General features: G+C 38.8%; 1 protein-coding gene across 2 annotated transcripts in view; it reads left to right on the top strand.

Annotated features, from left to right (window-relative positions):
* Positions 1-4,009: 4,009 nt before the first annotated feature.
* The window catches only part of mdga1 (MAM domain containing glycosylphosphatidylinositol anchor 1), a 180,299-nt gene continuing 167,401 nt past the window's right edge, over positions 4,010-16,907 (top strand). For both annotated transcript variants that reach the window (XM_023333032.1, XM_023333031.1), the window contains exons 1-2: positions 4,010-4,303; positions 5,267-5,356. In XM_023333032.1, coding sequence (XP_023188800.1) covers positions 5,290-5,356 — 67 coding nt within the window. In that variant the 5' untranslated portion in view covers positions 4,010-4,303; positions 5,267-5,289. The remainder of the gene's footprint in view (positions 4,304-5,266; positions 5,357-16,907) is intronic.

Raw genomic sequence — 16,907 nt, 5'->3', positions numbered from 1 at the left:
GGTCTTTAATATATAATGTGAACATTTCCTTTTGCATTTCCCATTTCAGTTGTTGTATTGATTTATTTGTTGCCTTCATTAGTTTTGATTAACACTGAATTGACTAATGTTAAATTTAATTCTTGATTAATCCGATTCTTTCTTTATTTAATTTTGAATACATTTAAAAGCCTGGAACATTTCTAGAAATTTCCAGATTTTTCTTTAAGTAATGACAGGCTCTCAGAGAAAAGCTGTAAAATTGATCAATTCAACTTATTTTGATAGATTATGATACTAACTGCGTATAACCAACATAGCTCAAACAAGTACAAATTGTTTACATCGAGCAAGTCACTAAAAGATGTTTATGCATATGAAATTGTACAAAAAACAGGGTAAAAATTGACAGATGTAATATGTTGGTCTTCTTTCTTCCTCTTTGTTTGCTCACTGCTACCCTCGTAGTTATCACTTCCTCATTGTGGATCAGTTTGCTGCGTCTCTGTGTGGCACTAACCCAAGGTTGTTCCAACAACATGTTGTCTTTTGAAATTGACTGCTTTGAGCAGCTATGATGTGCTCTCCGGAAGACATGCCAAGACTGCTGGCTCAAGTCCAACATGAGAGATGAAATCAGGAAAGGAAAGAAGAAGAAATGAGAATTCTGAGTCAGATCCAATAATTTTGTTTACTCAGACTATACAATCCTTTTGAATAAAGGCTGCTAGGTAACGACGCAGAGTCTTTACTCAGTTTAGGAATGTCACAATGAATCCCAAAATATTTGGTGCACTGTGTTGCCCAGAAATGACTGAACTGTATATGTTATTGATTAGCTTGATACAGAAAGATTAACATTAAAAGGTTGCAAATCTATCAAAAAAACTTTCAATCCAATATTTATGAATATTAATCAATTTTCACAAATTGCTTTCTAAAACAACCCTTTTTTAACCGAAATGTATAGTTTAAACTGAGTTTACAAAGTAAAGCAAATTAATATTTTAAAGATTTTGCCTGGATAATATGTTTCAGTTGAACATATTTAAGATTTTACTTAAAAGGTTTTCAGTTTTTCATGTTTCCCTTACTTTTTTTTTTTTTTTTTGCAGAATGGCCACTTCTGTACAGAAGTTATACAAAGTGCAAAGAATTTCCTGCAGAATGCACAGGTGAATATTTGTAAGGTGATCGCTTTAAGTTCATACATTTTAAAGAAAAAGGGAACTGTTTCCTTAAAGAAAGAATATCATTTACAAATTCCTTCTAGTGAGCAACAGTCATCTCCAGTGGATACATGTTGGTGGGAGCAGTCGGTCCTACTTAGAAATTAGGGCAGCTGAATCAATTGTCCATGAAACCAAATAAAAAGTGGTTACAGGAATGGATGATTCATGCTGAAGAACAGGACCTTTAGTCGCAATTCACCCAGAGCAGCACACGCTGCAGCTAACACTATTTGTTAGATGTCAGATATAACAAAACACATTAGAATGATTTCTCTTACAAAAACAACTTTTGGTTATTTTAAAACATAAAGTTGTGAAATAAAACAATAAGAAATCTTTTCTTTGGTTAACTTTTGCACAGAGATCTGATAAGTACTGAGGTCTGTGGAGAGATTAATCTGGCTTGCAGCTGCATGCTTTAATAATATGCAAAAAAACATGGTCAACTCAATATCCTGAGACTGCAAAATCAGTACCTGAAGCAAACTAGCACAACAATTACGTGGCCGACAGATATTCATCAGCAATTCAGGCAATACAATACATTTGGAATGTATTTACAGTGCTTCAATTTTTCCATATTTTATGTTACAGCCTTATTCCAAAATATGTTAAATTGTATTGTGTTAAATATCCGGTTGTCATAACCCAAAGCACGTGATGGAGCTCTCAAAGCAGTGGCTTCAGACTCTGTAAATATCCAGGAGTCTCAGACTTGAATCTGATGAATATCTCTCTTCTACCTCATGGAAATTTCAGAAGTATTGGACAGAACCATTGGTGGAACTGCCTTAGGATAGGTGTGCTAAGCTTGTGGCATCTTACTCAAAAAGACTTTCGGCTGTTTTTGCTGCCAAAGGTGAATAAAAAAGTATTAAGCAATGGCTGGGAATATTTGCATAAATAAGATTTCTTGGTTGTCTAATTTTAATAAGTTTGCAAAAACACTCGCACCATTTTCTACATTGCTGGTGAAAACAATCTTCAGTAAGGAGTCACATTTCTTAATATTTTGAATAAAACATAGGTGTGTTTTCCAATTTAGATCGAGTTCAGAATGTGCAAAATGCACAGCCCTGAGGCCTTAATTTGAAACTTTTAGTTCTAACTTTCAGGACCTTAAAAGGTCAAGCTCCTCAGTACAACTAACTGCTGAAACTACACTCCTCCTCCTCAAATCAACAGGTCAAAGGTCGTTGATGAATCTGCCTATATTCACGGGTTTCTTTCTAGCCCAAACCAAGACTTTGGAAGAAACTTCCTCCGTCTCGTCTCGTCTCTATACTTACACTTTAGTATCTTACTTAAAAAGCCACTGAATAAGCAACTATTCAGACAAAATTATACAAGAGTTATTTTCTTTACTTTGATTTTATTTAGATAATTTTCAACTGGGTATTATTTTTTCCTCTTATGTGAAGTTTTTTTTTTTTACTCAAGGGCTATGTAAGTTAATAAATTAATTATCTTACCTATTTCTACTTAATGTTTTTGCTGTTATCTCAGTTTTGGGCTCTCATGTATATAATATAATGAAAGCATAATAATACTCCTGACACTTTAGAAACAGTTGGAGGTTAATATGACAATGGACTGTTTCATTAAAGTTTATTGTCACATTACAGGTCTGAGGAGTTTACAAGCCAGATCGCCTTCTTAAATTTACATGCTTTAAGTCAGACTTTTATTTTTTCTGTATTGTAACATATTTATTCCTTAACTTTAAATTATCCATATTACATTTTGATTTCTTGCTTTTCACAGCTCGGGTAGCGGTTCAAAATTGTTGGATGACTAAAAGTCACTTTTAAAGCATCCAGTAATTCTTCTTGGAGGACCTTTTCAGTGACAAACTGAACTCATCTGTTGAAGGGAGGTTCTCTCAACACAAGCTGATTTCAAATCCCATCACTCGAGAACAAACATCATAGTGGGGCTGTGAACTGAAACACGCCCTCCTGTGGCCCCACACAGACGTCGCGCGAACAACTTTGGCGTCAGGAGGAATTGAACGAGTGGATGTAGGAGGGAGATAGTCGGTGTGTGCACGGGTACTAGGTCAACCATGTTTTTTTTTGTTTGTTTGTTTGCTTGTTTGTTGTTTTGCTCTCTTAAAAAGCAATGCTTTTTAAGCAGTGCTCTCACTGGTTTACGCAGTGAGGTTAGTGGTTGTTTGCGTTGGTTGGTTAGTCCTGCATCAAAGTAAAGAAGTTTCCAGAGCGCTTTTCAATAGGCACAGATTGTTGGCGAGCACCAAATAGAAGGATAGACTGAAAAAGAGGAAGACCACCGCGCCCTTTGGCATGGTAAAGGCGTCCTGTGGAAACCTAAGTGAGAGCGGAAAACAAACTGGGAGTGGGAGCAGTGATGCTTCTTTGACAACCTGTTCAGTGTGGAGCTGTGAAGCTTGAGCGCATCCCCGCGCCTGTCCTCCCCTCTCCTCCCTCTCCTCTCTGTGCCTCTCCCTCCCTCTCTCTCTCTCTCTCTCCACGCACAGACAGGGGCGGTCGTTCTCAGTCTGCACACATTCCACTTGGCCAGCATCCCCCGGACTCCACAGACACAGTGCTGATTGAACAAGCGGAGAGTGGAGCTCATTCTCAGAGCGCATCATTTAGAGAGGCTCCACTAGACTGTCACCGGCCAAAGAGGGAGAGAGGCAGCAACTCAACCACGCCTTTCTCAGTCAATTCAAGGAGTAGTCAAGGTTTAGGGTATATATTTATATATTTAAAGGGACTTGCTTGGGTTCCTTTTTTTTTTTTTTTTTTTTTTTTTAGAAGGTTTAGTTTTTTTTCTTTTCTTTTTTTCACTTTTTTATATTTGTGAGGAGGAGACTCCATCATCACTTCTGCTGTGCGCTTCGCTGCCGCACTTAAAACAACAACAACAACAACAAAAAGTTCAAGTGGAAATTCTTTTGGAACGCGCTACTTCACTACATCGGTGTTCCGACTGGAGTTTTGTTTTTCACGCTCTCCGCGGAAGAGGATATATAACTTTTCAACTGGTGTTTTAGGAGAAGAGGAGCTGAGATCGGAGGATTTCTTGCTGCTGAGCCGGGAGGAGTGCGCAGCGCCTGGAGATACAAGGTAGGACCCAGGCGTTGAATTTGTATCCATCTTACATTTTTAATGAACTTGTACTTTGCTTCTTAAAAAAATAAAAAATAAAAACAACAAAAAAAGCTGTTTACTTACACAATATGGTCTCAAAGTTTATCATCAGTCTCATAATATTCTGCTTTGCGCTTAAGCCATTCAACTTGTGCGATTTTAAAGCTTTTTTTTTATTTCTATCTCCACTTTGCTTTAATCCCCACGCGTCACAATGAAACTTTAATCAGAGCTCGCCTTCTTCTAGTGCAACCTGCCAATGCAGCCATCCGGTTATAAAAACATGTTAGGTCAGAGGAGTCACACAAGAGGCTTCATTATCTCCCGACTCCTTCTCATTTTCATTCCTCTTCCTCGGTTTTCCCACCGATTCCGAACCAAAACCTGCAGCATCTACATCGGTCCATGCTAGACTAAAAAAAAAAAAAAAAAAAAGGAAGGAAGGAAAATAAAAACTATGCTGTTTTTATCTGGAAACGGCAATTTGTTATTTTAGGATGTTTGGAGTAAAAAGTGGATGTATTGCTCCACTTGTTTTTAATCCACCGTCCTTCCTCACTGCGCTGTAATCCTCCGGTCCGCTCCTGTCCCGACTACACCTGCCTCAGCAGGAGACAGAAGCCAAACATCAAACCCTCAACAATCCCGTCAATCTCCAATTCTCTAGCACACAGCGCCGCTTGTAAGCTCTGTATAATCCACGCTGTCGTGATTGAATTACCCGCCCTTTAAATTGAATGAGGCGATGTAGGCGTTGCAGCGCGCAGTAAATTGCTCCGAAACATTATTGTCGCGGCTTACGGGGTTGAAAGAGACACAGCTGGACATGAAAAAGAAAAAAAAGAACAAAGCAAACAAAAAAAAAAAAGAAACGAAAGAAACTCTTTATTTTTATTTTTTATTGCCCTGTTCTCACCTCAACATTCTTGCCTCTCTCAGGTTATGACGGAGCTGAGCTGAACATGGAGCTTTTCTGGATTGTCTTGTTTTCCAGTGTGCATCCTCTTGTTTGGGGCCAAGGAGTTTACGGTAAGAGGACGATGACAATTTATTTCCTCATTATCCAGACTGCAGCCTCCTTCCATGCTTGGCAAGTTCAGACCGACCTAGCCACGTTGTGTTAGTGATGAGAATTAGTTCATTTTTTAACTCACTGTAGAATCTTTATAGCCCACATGTCAGCATGACACCCTAATAGGCTCCCAGTAACGGCCTTTAAGCTACTGCCAGAACAGCTCCCGGTGGACAGACTGTATCCTGAAGAGAACATTTCTTTGGTAGAAAAGCTGCAGAACATCTAACAGTGTAACTATAATTTAACCTTCCTATTGCTTGAAATCAGTTCTGTTCAGTGTTTTTAGAATCTAAATCATGCATTTTAAAGAAGTGGCCGAGTTGCAGAGTTACTTTTTGCTTCACTAAACAAATTTTCAAACTCGAACCGTCTGAAAATTGCTGTCATCAAAAATTCCCATGCTTAGTGAATCAGCTGCTCTCACACACCCACACACCCCGAGTAGGTTTTGAAGGCGAGGATAAGCATGGCAAAGCTCTCTGGGATGCGGCTCGTCTCTTGTCAGGTTAAACAGGACAGTCACTCTGCGCTTTTGAGGATAAGGCCTCAGATTTGTGCCCTCTCAAGACTGCAGCCTCACTGTGTGTTACAGAGGCTCAGTTTCCCGAGCTTACAGGCGCCTGGCCAGACATGCATCCTCCTGTCCCTCTGGGCAAGGCGAACACACAAAACTCTTCTGTCTGCTTTGATACGTTGATTTTGACTTTTGGAGAAATGTGGCAGCCATTGGAAACAAGCTCTGTTTTGTCACAGTTGCACAGAGTGTGCTTGTCACATACAATCCTGCATCCCGCCGTCACGCTGAGAGACGCTGACAGTCTTTGATTTGCAGAAGCATGTAGGCCTGCGTAAAAGTCCTTGCTAAGTAATCAGGTTTGCACTAGTCTGATACTTCACAGTCCTGCTGACTAATCAATATGAGTGTAAAGTACAAACAACTTAGACGGTTCGCAGATCTCGTCGTGATTTATTTAATATAGCATGAGTTGCATGTTTTTGGGGAATCCTCCTTTACAGCCTTGGACGTTTTGTAGTCCTCGACAACAGAAATGTCAGTGTTAATGCAGCGAGACAGCTCTGAATGTATTCCTCAAAAGTCTTTCAGTTTCACTGGAAATGTCAAACTTTGCTAGAAGAAAAAAAAAATTGAGCTGTACTTATGTGAAATACACAGCTCTGTATGCTTTTACGGAGTGACAAGCAGTTTCTGCTTGTTCAAAACCCTTTTAGGACACATGTTGTAGAATATATGTTAAGAACATATGGGATCCTTAATAAAGCTTACTCTCAGTACAATCCGTTTGATATGTTGTTCCCCATCGGTTCGATCTTGTGCTTTTTGTCCTCATTATTTCCCCTCACAGTTGTGTAAAATTGTTTAAAGTTGGCTTCGGGCTCATTCACAGTTTGCTAACATTTGTCCATCATGAATTCTGTTAGAAGCATGCATTCGATTGAAGAGGGTTCACAGGTTTTGTTGTGCAGCCTTTCCCGCGGTGTGTTTGGATGAAGGTGTTGTCAGTCCATGCTTGTGTGAATCTATGCATGCAGGTGTTTGTGTATCAAAGTGTGGATCGGTCACTGTGCGTGTATACTCAAAAAAATTAACTTGCTGCATAAACATAAGTTAAAAATTGTAATAAATCACATACGGTTTCTTTTTATTGACGTACTTGTGTTGTAGTGGGAAACATCCGGGTTAGATCAACATCATCGCTTAGAGTCATTTTAATTTTATTTTTAACGAGGACGGGTCAGTGTCATTTTAATTGAGGAAATTAAAATCATTTTCATTAATGAAAAGGTTATTAAGTAAATGTTACTTTGTTTTACTATTAAAATTAAACATAATTCTCACTATGAAATTGGCAACAGTATAAGCTCAATGTGAATGTAAATAGTTTTCTTAAGTTAGATTAGGGCTTCCATGGTTTCATAGTGTCGACATGATATCACAAAAATGTAAAACAAATGCATGGCATGATGTGATTGTTTTAATTAAAATTTTTTACTGATACCCAGATAATGTAACATATTGCTCTAAATGTGCAATCTAATAATAATGCTATTAACTATCATTATTTAATGACAGTATATATATACATATGTGTTTCCTTTAGTTGTATTTGTGTTTTAAAAATAGGAGACTGCACTTTATTGAACATGAATATGTAGCAAGTAAGTGAGAATTGTTTTTGTTTTTTTGATGCATAGATTTAAGCAATAGTTTGTCATAACTACATTTAGTAGTATTATATAGAAGTTTTTGTACAGAATCCCTGCATGCTTGACTTATCATGATAATTAAAATAAAAGGTGATGATCCTTTAGTTTTCATGACAGTTTGTATTATTTCATGACAAGATATACTGTATATATATATATATATATATATATATATATATATATATATATACAGTATGTCCTAACAGAAGACTGTCAAGATAAAAGTGCACAAGTCTTATTTCAGCCAGCATACTGGAAGTGCTCAGACAGCTACCACAGATGTACAGTACTTCAGCACTCTATGCTTCTTATAGCCACAGCTAACTGCTATCTCTCAAACACCTTTTCTCATGAACATAACATAAAATTCTAAAATTGTTCAAATCAGTCATATGTGCCTTTTTTTTGTGCATATCCATGTAAAAAGTATATACGTACTTGGGCATGATTCTGTACTGCGCACCTGGGCCCCTTTAGTCACTGCCAAGGGAAGAGAAGCCCCAGGGCTTTGTGAGAATGTACTGGCCAGCACTCACAGGAACCAATCTCCCAGGTGGATCACGTGGGACCGGACGTGGCGGTGCTCAGCTGTGCATACCTGTGCAACACCTTTCCTGTGCGTTGGTAAAACTTGACTACTGAGAGGACTCATTCCAAGAAAGCAGTCGGTCTCACAATTTACACAAATGTGGTAAACAACACAATTTGGGAGGAACAGGGAAGAGAGCCAACGAGTTTGGCACGCTGCACGCACATATGCATAAAATGCTTTCCATCACTTTGGAATTGTTTAGCACTTGCTTTAGCAGACAGATGCGACTCAGCGCCCGTCGGGAACCGAACGGCGAAGTGTGCCTGATTGATGTCGGCGGTTTGGACGCCTGTGAGGTTCATTTACTGTTGCCTTCTCCAGGGTGTGTTTGGATGCATGTGTTGTTGTCAGTTTGTGCTTGTGTGAATCTGTGCATGCAGGTGTTCGTGCATCAAAGTGTGGGAAGTGTCCAAGCCTCTAAACCTCGAAGTTTGTGTGTGTGCGTGTGTGTGTACGTTGCCGTGCGAGAGCCTGAGTGGGACGTGTTTGTCTGCGGCAGCCACACTTTTCTTCACTTTGCAACAGTTTGCTGGCTCAGCAGGGAATCATGGATCGGTCACTGTTTTTCTTGCAGCAGTTCGGTATTGATTGCTCTTCTCTGAATTCTGATAGGTTGTCAGAAAGCTTGTAACAGCTGTCTGTCAGATTGCAAATTGGCAGGTACCAAGGTAGTGTAACGCTTTATTTCAAGGAGGGAGCAAAAAGCTGCATACCATATGTTTCTACAAATCCCGCTTTGTTAAGGCTGATAGGATCATATATAATGTCTTGTTTATTACCATATTTTCACTGTTTTCTCTCTGGGACAAGCTCTTTACATGCATCTCCACACATCCATCCCTGCATACATATAACGTGATTTTCAATTTACTCTGGATATACTGCAGTCTGGGGGCATTCCAAGTTTGATGTGGCATGCATTCGCATGCAACAAATTGCAGCACGCTGTAGCAGAAAGGGAGGTTTGGAAAATGTCAGGACAATCTTGAATGATGTTCATCCTTCACAGAGCCACTGAACACAGACAGAGTGTACCAGAAAAAAAAGTGTCTTTCCATCTCCGTGGCACTGCGTCACATCTTACTGTGCGAGGCAGCAGAGTTCACAGAGACACCAAATTATTGATTGCTTGACAAAGTCACACAGCACCATTAGCTGCTGCTGTAGATGGAATCCAGACTGCATTAGCCTGCAATACGATGCTTCATTATGTGCTTGTTAACAGGAAATTTAATGAACTTAAATCAATGACTTTGCTTAACAGGGTTTTTTTTTTTTTTTTAAATTTTAAGTAGGGCTGTAGCAGCAGTAGCAGAGGAGGAGAGGCCTTGCCCTTGGCCATAATGCAAAAACACTGCAAGAAATGCAAAAACTGTAAAAGTTAAATGTACCTAAATTGCACACTAATTTAATATCACTTTGAAGATGTCGCCCGAGGAAAATTTGAATGTTTGGGATACATATTTAATTCAGTTTTTTATTTTTTTATTTTTACCAACTCAGCATACATGTGTGGCTGTGTATATTTGCGTTCATATTAAGTTCATATCAGTAGCTTTGTTAGCTGCAGTCAGTGACAGGAAGGTTATTGCAGTTACTATAATCCGGAGTTAAAAGTTGAAAAGAGTTCAGTCCAGTTTATCTCTATCAGAGATTCATTACATTCGATTGTTGCCTCATTTCTTATACACCATCTTTATTCTCTGTTTGCTTAACACAAACAGAGAATCAACCAATCACATGGTAGAAAGTTATTGCATTTAGCCATCTAGATTTGGTAAAGAATTTTTTTTGTTAAAAACAAGAATCAGAATGGGGATAGAGTAGAAGTGATTTAGAGTGTTGCATTGTAGATGGTCTGATTATTTCTGAAATTGAACCTTATATTAATAGTTTATACTGCTGTTGGTTATGCAATAAAGTGGGGGATATCTTCTAGGCACACTTTGCGCTCCTTAGTACCAAATCACACTTCTTGAATATTATTGCTGACTATGTCCTCATCCAGTTCCCGAGAGTTACTATCCTCCAACTTCTAGATGTACTATTTCTCCAACACTCTTGAACCAAATGCATGCCTCGTTTCTGCCCTCCACAGAGCTCAGTTACATGATGATGAGGAAATTCAGCCAACTGATTCAGGTCTGATGGAGAAAAAATGTAATCTAAAAGTTGCAGGGTGCTATCTTTTTAGGACTGGACCAGGGCACCCCCGTTTTAATTGCTTCTTGCAGCAGGATGAGGCATCATCATGTCACAAAACTCAAATCATTTCAAGCTGCTTTCAGTGAGTCCGTCCAGTGTAGCCCACAGTCACCAGATCTCAGACTGACTTTAGAATGTGGTTGGATTATCAAACTGCGACTTGAACATTCAGCTGATAAATTGTCAATGCTTCCATGTCAATATGGACCCACTTCTCAAAAAAGTGTTTGAGACGCCTTGTTGACTCTGTTACAAACAGAACCAAGGTAGTTCTTATGGCAAAAGGGTAAGCATATCGGTAGTAGCAAGTTTCAATTTCATCTAATAAAGTGCCTGGTGGTGAGTGTGTAATTTTCTATTTTGAATGAAATAATGTTAGAGCACCAGTAGTGACCAATGTATGTGCTTAAGTAAATACAATTTTCAGTAGACACAGATATGTAACTATGACTACCTGCAGTATGTGTCATAACGTGAAACACAGCAAAGAAAAAAAAGGTTCAGAATGTCCCATTTGCTGTTTTTGTCTTTAGCTAAACCTGAATAATGTTGTAAACAAGGGATTCCTGCCTGTTTAAAGAGACTCTGAAATCATACTCAGTTCAATAACAGCTTTTGTCCCTGCTGCCTCGCTGACACCTCTCAACTAAATCCACTACTTTGTATTACCCCTGCAGGCAAAGTAGTCCACTTTGTTGGTTGTATGGAGTCAAAGATCAAAATGGATATAATTTTTGCTGCTTCCACTGCAGTACTTTGTTTATGTATTTTTTTGACTCCAATGAAATTCACACACGGCCTTAATGTCGATGACCTAGAAAGAGATCACTTCAGGTTTAACTGGCCTGAGCACCTGCTCCCGGGAACTCCAGCTCTTCCACTCCTCAGATCAGCACTTTTTGTTTGCGTCTCTTTTATGTCTCCTGCCGTGGAGTTTATTTGGGATGCTGAATATTGCCCTTTTTCTAATAAGCATCCATAATTTATTGGTGGCTCTGAGGCAAAGGAGGAAGAGAGGAGAAGGGGAGGGCAGACAGTGATAAGAAGAGACTGAAGCATTAAACTAGAGATGATTAGAATCTCTCACCTCCCACGATCCGACACCCACCATGTTTCTCCCACTCTTTCCCTCTTTGCTCAGTTTTTCTGCATGTGTCCACATATAATGTTTTCACAGGTGTGCTTTCCGGAGTGTGTGCATGCATACACAAAGCGCCTGTTTGAACAGATTTCTGTCCTCACAACATGAGAAACAACAAAAGCACACATTAACAAAATACATCCACTCTAGGTGAATATAATCAGTAATGTCATCAGAAATTGAGTGACTGTTTCTTTTATTACATTATATTACATTTCTTCCAATTAAAACATGTCTTTCCAACATGGATGGATAGATGGATATTTTTTGGATGCATTTTTCCTCTTGATCCTTTGTGCTTCTCCTTTTTCTCCTTGCCTTTTATATTTGTGCTTGACTGGATATTAAAGCCTGACAACATTTCTATTAACCCACAGGTCAGCAGCGGAGCCACAGACCTGCCTCACAGTGATGCGCTGAAGCTGTTTTACACTAGCCTTGCTACCTAGGGGTAAAGGATAAAAGAGTTAAGACAACATATTGGGAGGTCGTTTGATTTATCACCTTCTGACAAGATACACTCAAACCCCTGAGATAGATATAAGGATGCAGGGTGGAGTTGGGTTGTCATTTTGGGGGTCAACAACCATTACATTTAGGTCTGAACTTTGATTGGTTGAGTCTACCACAGAAATATACTGTAACCCTCCGCGGTATTAAAAGACCCCACAAGATTTTTACTCTGTACGCGGTACGACGTGGTCACACTGACCTCGTGTGCGCTTTTACAGTTTTTTTTTTTTTGGGTGGTTTTTGAAAGTGACAGTTTGACAGGACGAATCCCTTCTTACTCTCTAACATTTTCAGCTCCCCTCCTGACTGTCTCGCTAAGACCAATCGAGGCTTAATCCAAACCATTTATTTGTAGCTAATATAGATGTATGTGTTCTCTTAAAAGCTTATGACTTCTTACTGCTCAAAAGAAACTTTATGATTAATTTGACTTAATCAGAGTTTTTAAAGTCAATTTAATTTAACTTAATCACCACTTTTAAAGTCAAAGGTCAGTAAATGTTAGCTTGTTCCAATTAAAATGTATTTAAATAACAACGGAACTCATATGTAAGTTAGTGAATCGATGAACTCTACTCAAACTCTGTGCACTTTAATTAATTGCAATGCACTACGTTGAGGTCTTTCTTCAGTGGGGCGAAGCCCTGGACCACCTAACTGGTTTATCTTTATCCTTGTGAAAAGCCCTGCTGAAGTCTATTATTGATTTTCTTTCCAAGCCTTGCCAAAGGACCAATAAGTAAGCTTGACACTTACTAACGACTAAAAAGTTTATATAACGTTGTCCATTTAGTCCAAGTTTTTTAAAAGTTCACATGGAAATAATACTAACCCCAAGTTACTCACTAGTTTGCTTCCAACTTATTCGTTTCATGAAACATTTCTAAATTATTGTAATCCAAATAATTTGATTGTTTAATATCATAGGTTTTGTCAGTGTTCATCATGAATATTATTTTGATCTTTTTTTTACTCCATGCTTCCAGTCAGCTTTAATCACTACTACAGCGCACTGAAAGAGAATTAACACATCCTGACAAACTGTTTGCTATTATCAAATTTCCTTTTGAATGTTTTCCTGCAACTTTATTCAAAATATAAATCAAAGATGAAAGCTAGATGAAAACAAGAAAAATGTTGTGCAATTTTGCAAACTACAGGAGTACCTTGCAGGCTCTCAATTGCCTTCAGAATCACTATAATTTTCTCTCTAAAATTACAGTGCAGCCCACATACTATTTATTTATTTAAATTTTCTTTTTACCTCCTTACCTTGCATGACGCTCTTTCATTTGGATGATGCTCTAGTTCATGCACATCCCATCCACATGCAATCATGTGCACAATAACACGGTTTTCACATGCACACACAGAGACATCCATGTGCAGAAACACCAATTCCACTGCTCACCTTTTGCTGCACTTTTATCATTAGCTTACTCTGACCCTCTCTCTCTCTCTTTAAAATTGTCAGTATCCTTCTCCTTCACATGCACACACACAAACACGCATGCACACCCCGAGTGGTTCTGAGCTTTACCGGGCAATGTGGGCGCCCTGTGGGTTGGAAAAAACTGTCAGGCAAACTTCACTTTTCTCCTCTGTAGTCCTGTCACTCTGTCAGACATTATCAAGCACCTCGGCCTCAGGAGGAAATATATGTTTTTGTGTGCATGTGTCTTGGTGTGTAGGTGTGTGCTTGTCTCTCCAGTCACATTTTAGGGACACAGAACATCATACTGTTTAATTTCCACTTTGTCTTAGTTGCATTTTTTGTGCCGTTGTCCTTGGAGTGCAGGAGGAAGGTCTGTGAGTAAGTGTGTTATGTTGTGCATTCGCATTGGACATGAGAAGGAGGGAACATTTGGCATCTAACTTATTTATGGAGGCAACAGGACGGTTGTGAACAGTGGTGAGAACATAGCTTACATCAGAGACCGTCTGCCTCCTCTTGCACTTCCCTTACCCTGTCACTTGTTCTTTCTTCTTCTCTCCTTCATTTCACTTTCCGTTGTCCTCAACACGTATCCCTGCACATTGCCTCATAAAGCTTTGCAGCATTTTTATCTGTCAGTCCTTATTCAGAGGTTTGAATCAAAGGGAAAATAGATGCACTTTTTTTATGGCCATCTACATCAATGTTTTGTCTTTTAAGTCAGTTTGATGAAGGGTAGCTTTAAAGAGTTATTTGAGATATGGTACAAACATCTCTGAAAGAATAATTGGTTCCTGATCTACTTACTATGAAACTCGGCATCAATCAGTGTTCAGGATTTGTTTCAATTGCGCTGATCCCTTCAGGAACCAAACAAATAAACCTTAGAGATTAAGTGGATTAGCATGACTATAACAATTTATTTCCCAAGAGAGCAATAACTAAAATACATAAAAAGAGATACGGTAATCTATGGGGCAACTCTGGTGCCTGAAACACTGACTGGCCTCACAAACTGAGGCACGATAGAAACAAACAGCAGCTGGTCAGGGCATATAAGACAGATGAGCGAAGGGGAAACATAAAGCTTATAGCCAAAGTATCTAAAGCAACAAAAATAATGAGAATCAGAGATTTGAGTATTTTAATCCAAAAGAACCCATCAGGATTACATAATCTGTTTTATTAAACCAGACTTGTTTCAAAGAGGAGACTTCAAGTTCAACTCATTTTTAGTATCATAACACTGCATAACATTTTTTCCAAGGTCCATCACCATGGTAACTCAGAAACCATGGTTGATTTTGTCAACGATTGTGTATCCAATTACCTAAAATTTTACAATTAAAACTCCCTTTCATTGGTCTTGTGGAGTAATCCCATTTTCTGAGGAGCTGAATTTTAGGTTTCTTTAACTGAAAGTGATACACATGAAAATTAACAGGAAGAAAAATGAATAGACATGTAATAAATCCCAAAAAGTTTGACTTTATTTTTTAAAATGAAATTCTGATATAAATATGATTTGCCAAAATTTTATTGCGATGCACCGAAATACGTTTTCTCAGCACTCTACAGCAACAAAATCAGAGATGACCAGAGGTGTACCAGAGAATGACCTTTCTCTGGTACTTCGTGTGTTAAGATAGTTTTTATATAATAGTATATATAATACAGTACAATAACGTTTCATTTTTCACTATTAAGTGGGAAGAAAACTCAGATTGTTGTGAAAAAGAAACAATAGAATTTCTGTATTGGCACTCTCTTCAGCTTTTGGTGTAAATCACCTCGGGGATTTTTAAATGGTTGTTTCTCGACTCACTTAGAAAACAAGATATTGGACCTGTTGTTCAAAGCAAACAGAAACCATTCTTGCCCGTTTCTCACACTTGTATCTATCCCAAGAGCTAAATGCAAAGACTCCTTTGGAAAAATGTCATGGAAAATATTACAGGGCAGTAAGAACCCAACAATTTGACTGAAACTGTTGTGTTTGTACCGTTTGGCTTTACGATCCTTTTGCTCGGCTGAAAATCCCGAAACCACAGCAAACAACCACAATCGGTGGATTCGGTCATGTCCAACTAAACTTTCTGACAGCAACAGGGGATCAACAGTAGAATCTATCTTTTGCTCTGACACACATCTGGCCTCAATAATTCAGTGATGCGTGCTGCTCCGAGAGCTCACCCTCTCCCTGCCTCTTTGCCATTCTCACTAGCTGTCTCAAATTTTCTCTCTCTAAGTGGCAAAGATCCCTCTGTCCCCCACTCCTACAAATGGTAGTTTGAGTAAAAAAATTCTGACACTTAAAATGTTCGCACTTTTAGCCTGCTGGTCTCACACTTTCCCATCCCTTTTCTGCCCATCTCAGCTGGCTCAGAGAAGATGGGGGTATAATCTGTTGGATATGCTGAAAGTAACCATGTTCTCAGTGTAACAATTTACCTGCCACCAGCTACACATCCTGATCCGTCTCTCCTCCTCCCTCACTCTGTCTTTACCCGTCCACTAAACTTTTACCTGTCAAAAAAGATGTTCCTGTCATCTTCATGCCTTCCCTCCTCCTCATTTCTCGCTGATTCTTTTCCCAGCCATGCATACCCTTAGCATGTCAAATAAAGCATACCCACTTCTTTCCTTCCCACCCTCTTTACATCTTAATTCCCTCTCTTGATCCAAACCATTTCAGCAGAAAAAAAACCTTTAATTCCCCTCATTTTCTTTCGTCTTCTGCTTAGTATCCTTCTCTTTCTTTACATCCTGCACCCTTATCCTCCAAAGCCCTGTCATATTCTCACTATCATCTGAAAGTTCAGTGGCAAGAATCCACCCACTTCTCCACTTTCAGCATATATAGGACATAGCTCATACTGTCATTGAAAGCTGCAGAAAGGCTTTCGGGAAACAGGTTGGAACGCTGACACTGGGGAGCAAGAAGACCGCATAGGTTAGACACAGTTACAGGAAATGAGGACAGAGTGAAAGGTGCATCGACCGGCCATCTCATTACTCATTAAAGTAAAAAAATAAAATAAACACTAAGACATGATATAAAGCAGAAAGTTCTCATTTTTAAATTACGCTTATTTTCACCAGACAGGACAGTTTTAACCATTGGATATATAAATTTATGTTTTATGTTGCCGCAAAATAATAAACATTTTCACATATTTTCATAAATAAACTATTTTGCACCCTTGGTGAAGTTCAGTATTTCACAACCTTTTGAGACTGATCTACTCCCTCAGTAACATCAAATAAGCTCACAAGCCCCTTGAGCTACAGCATTGGTGTTAATAATTTAGCAGTTTGAGCTGGTTTTAATTAATATCATTGATTATATGAAAAAGCATGTTAAGAAAATGTTAAGAATTCAGCCATGGACAT

Source organism: Xiphophorus maculatus, chromosome 4, assembly GCF_002775205.1.
Source record: "Xiphophorus maculatus strain JP 163 A chromosome 4, X_maculatus-5.0-male, whole genome shotgun sequence".
Taxonomy (NCBI): Eukaryota; Metazoa; Chordata; class Actinopteri; order Cyprinodontiformes; family Poeciliidae; genus Xiphophorus; species Xiphophorus maculatus.
Note: the sequence above shows the minus strand (reverse complement) of the source record. Positions and strands in the feature narration are given on the sequence as shown.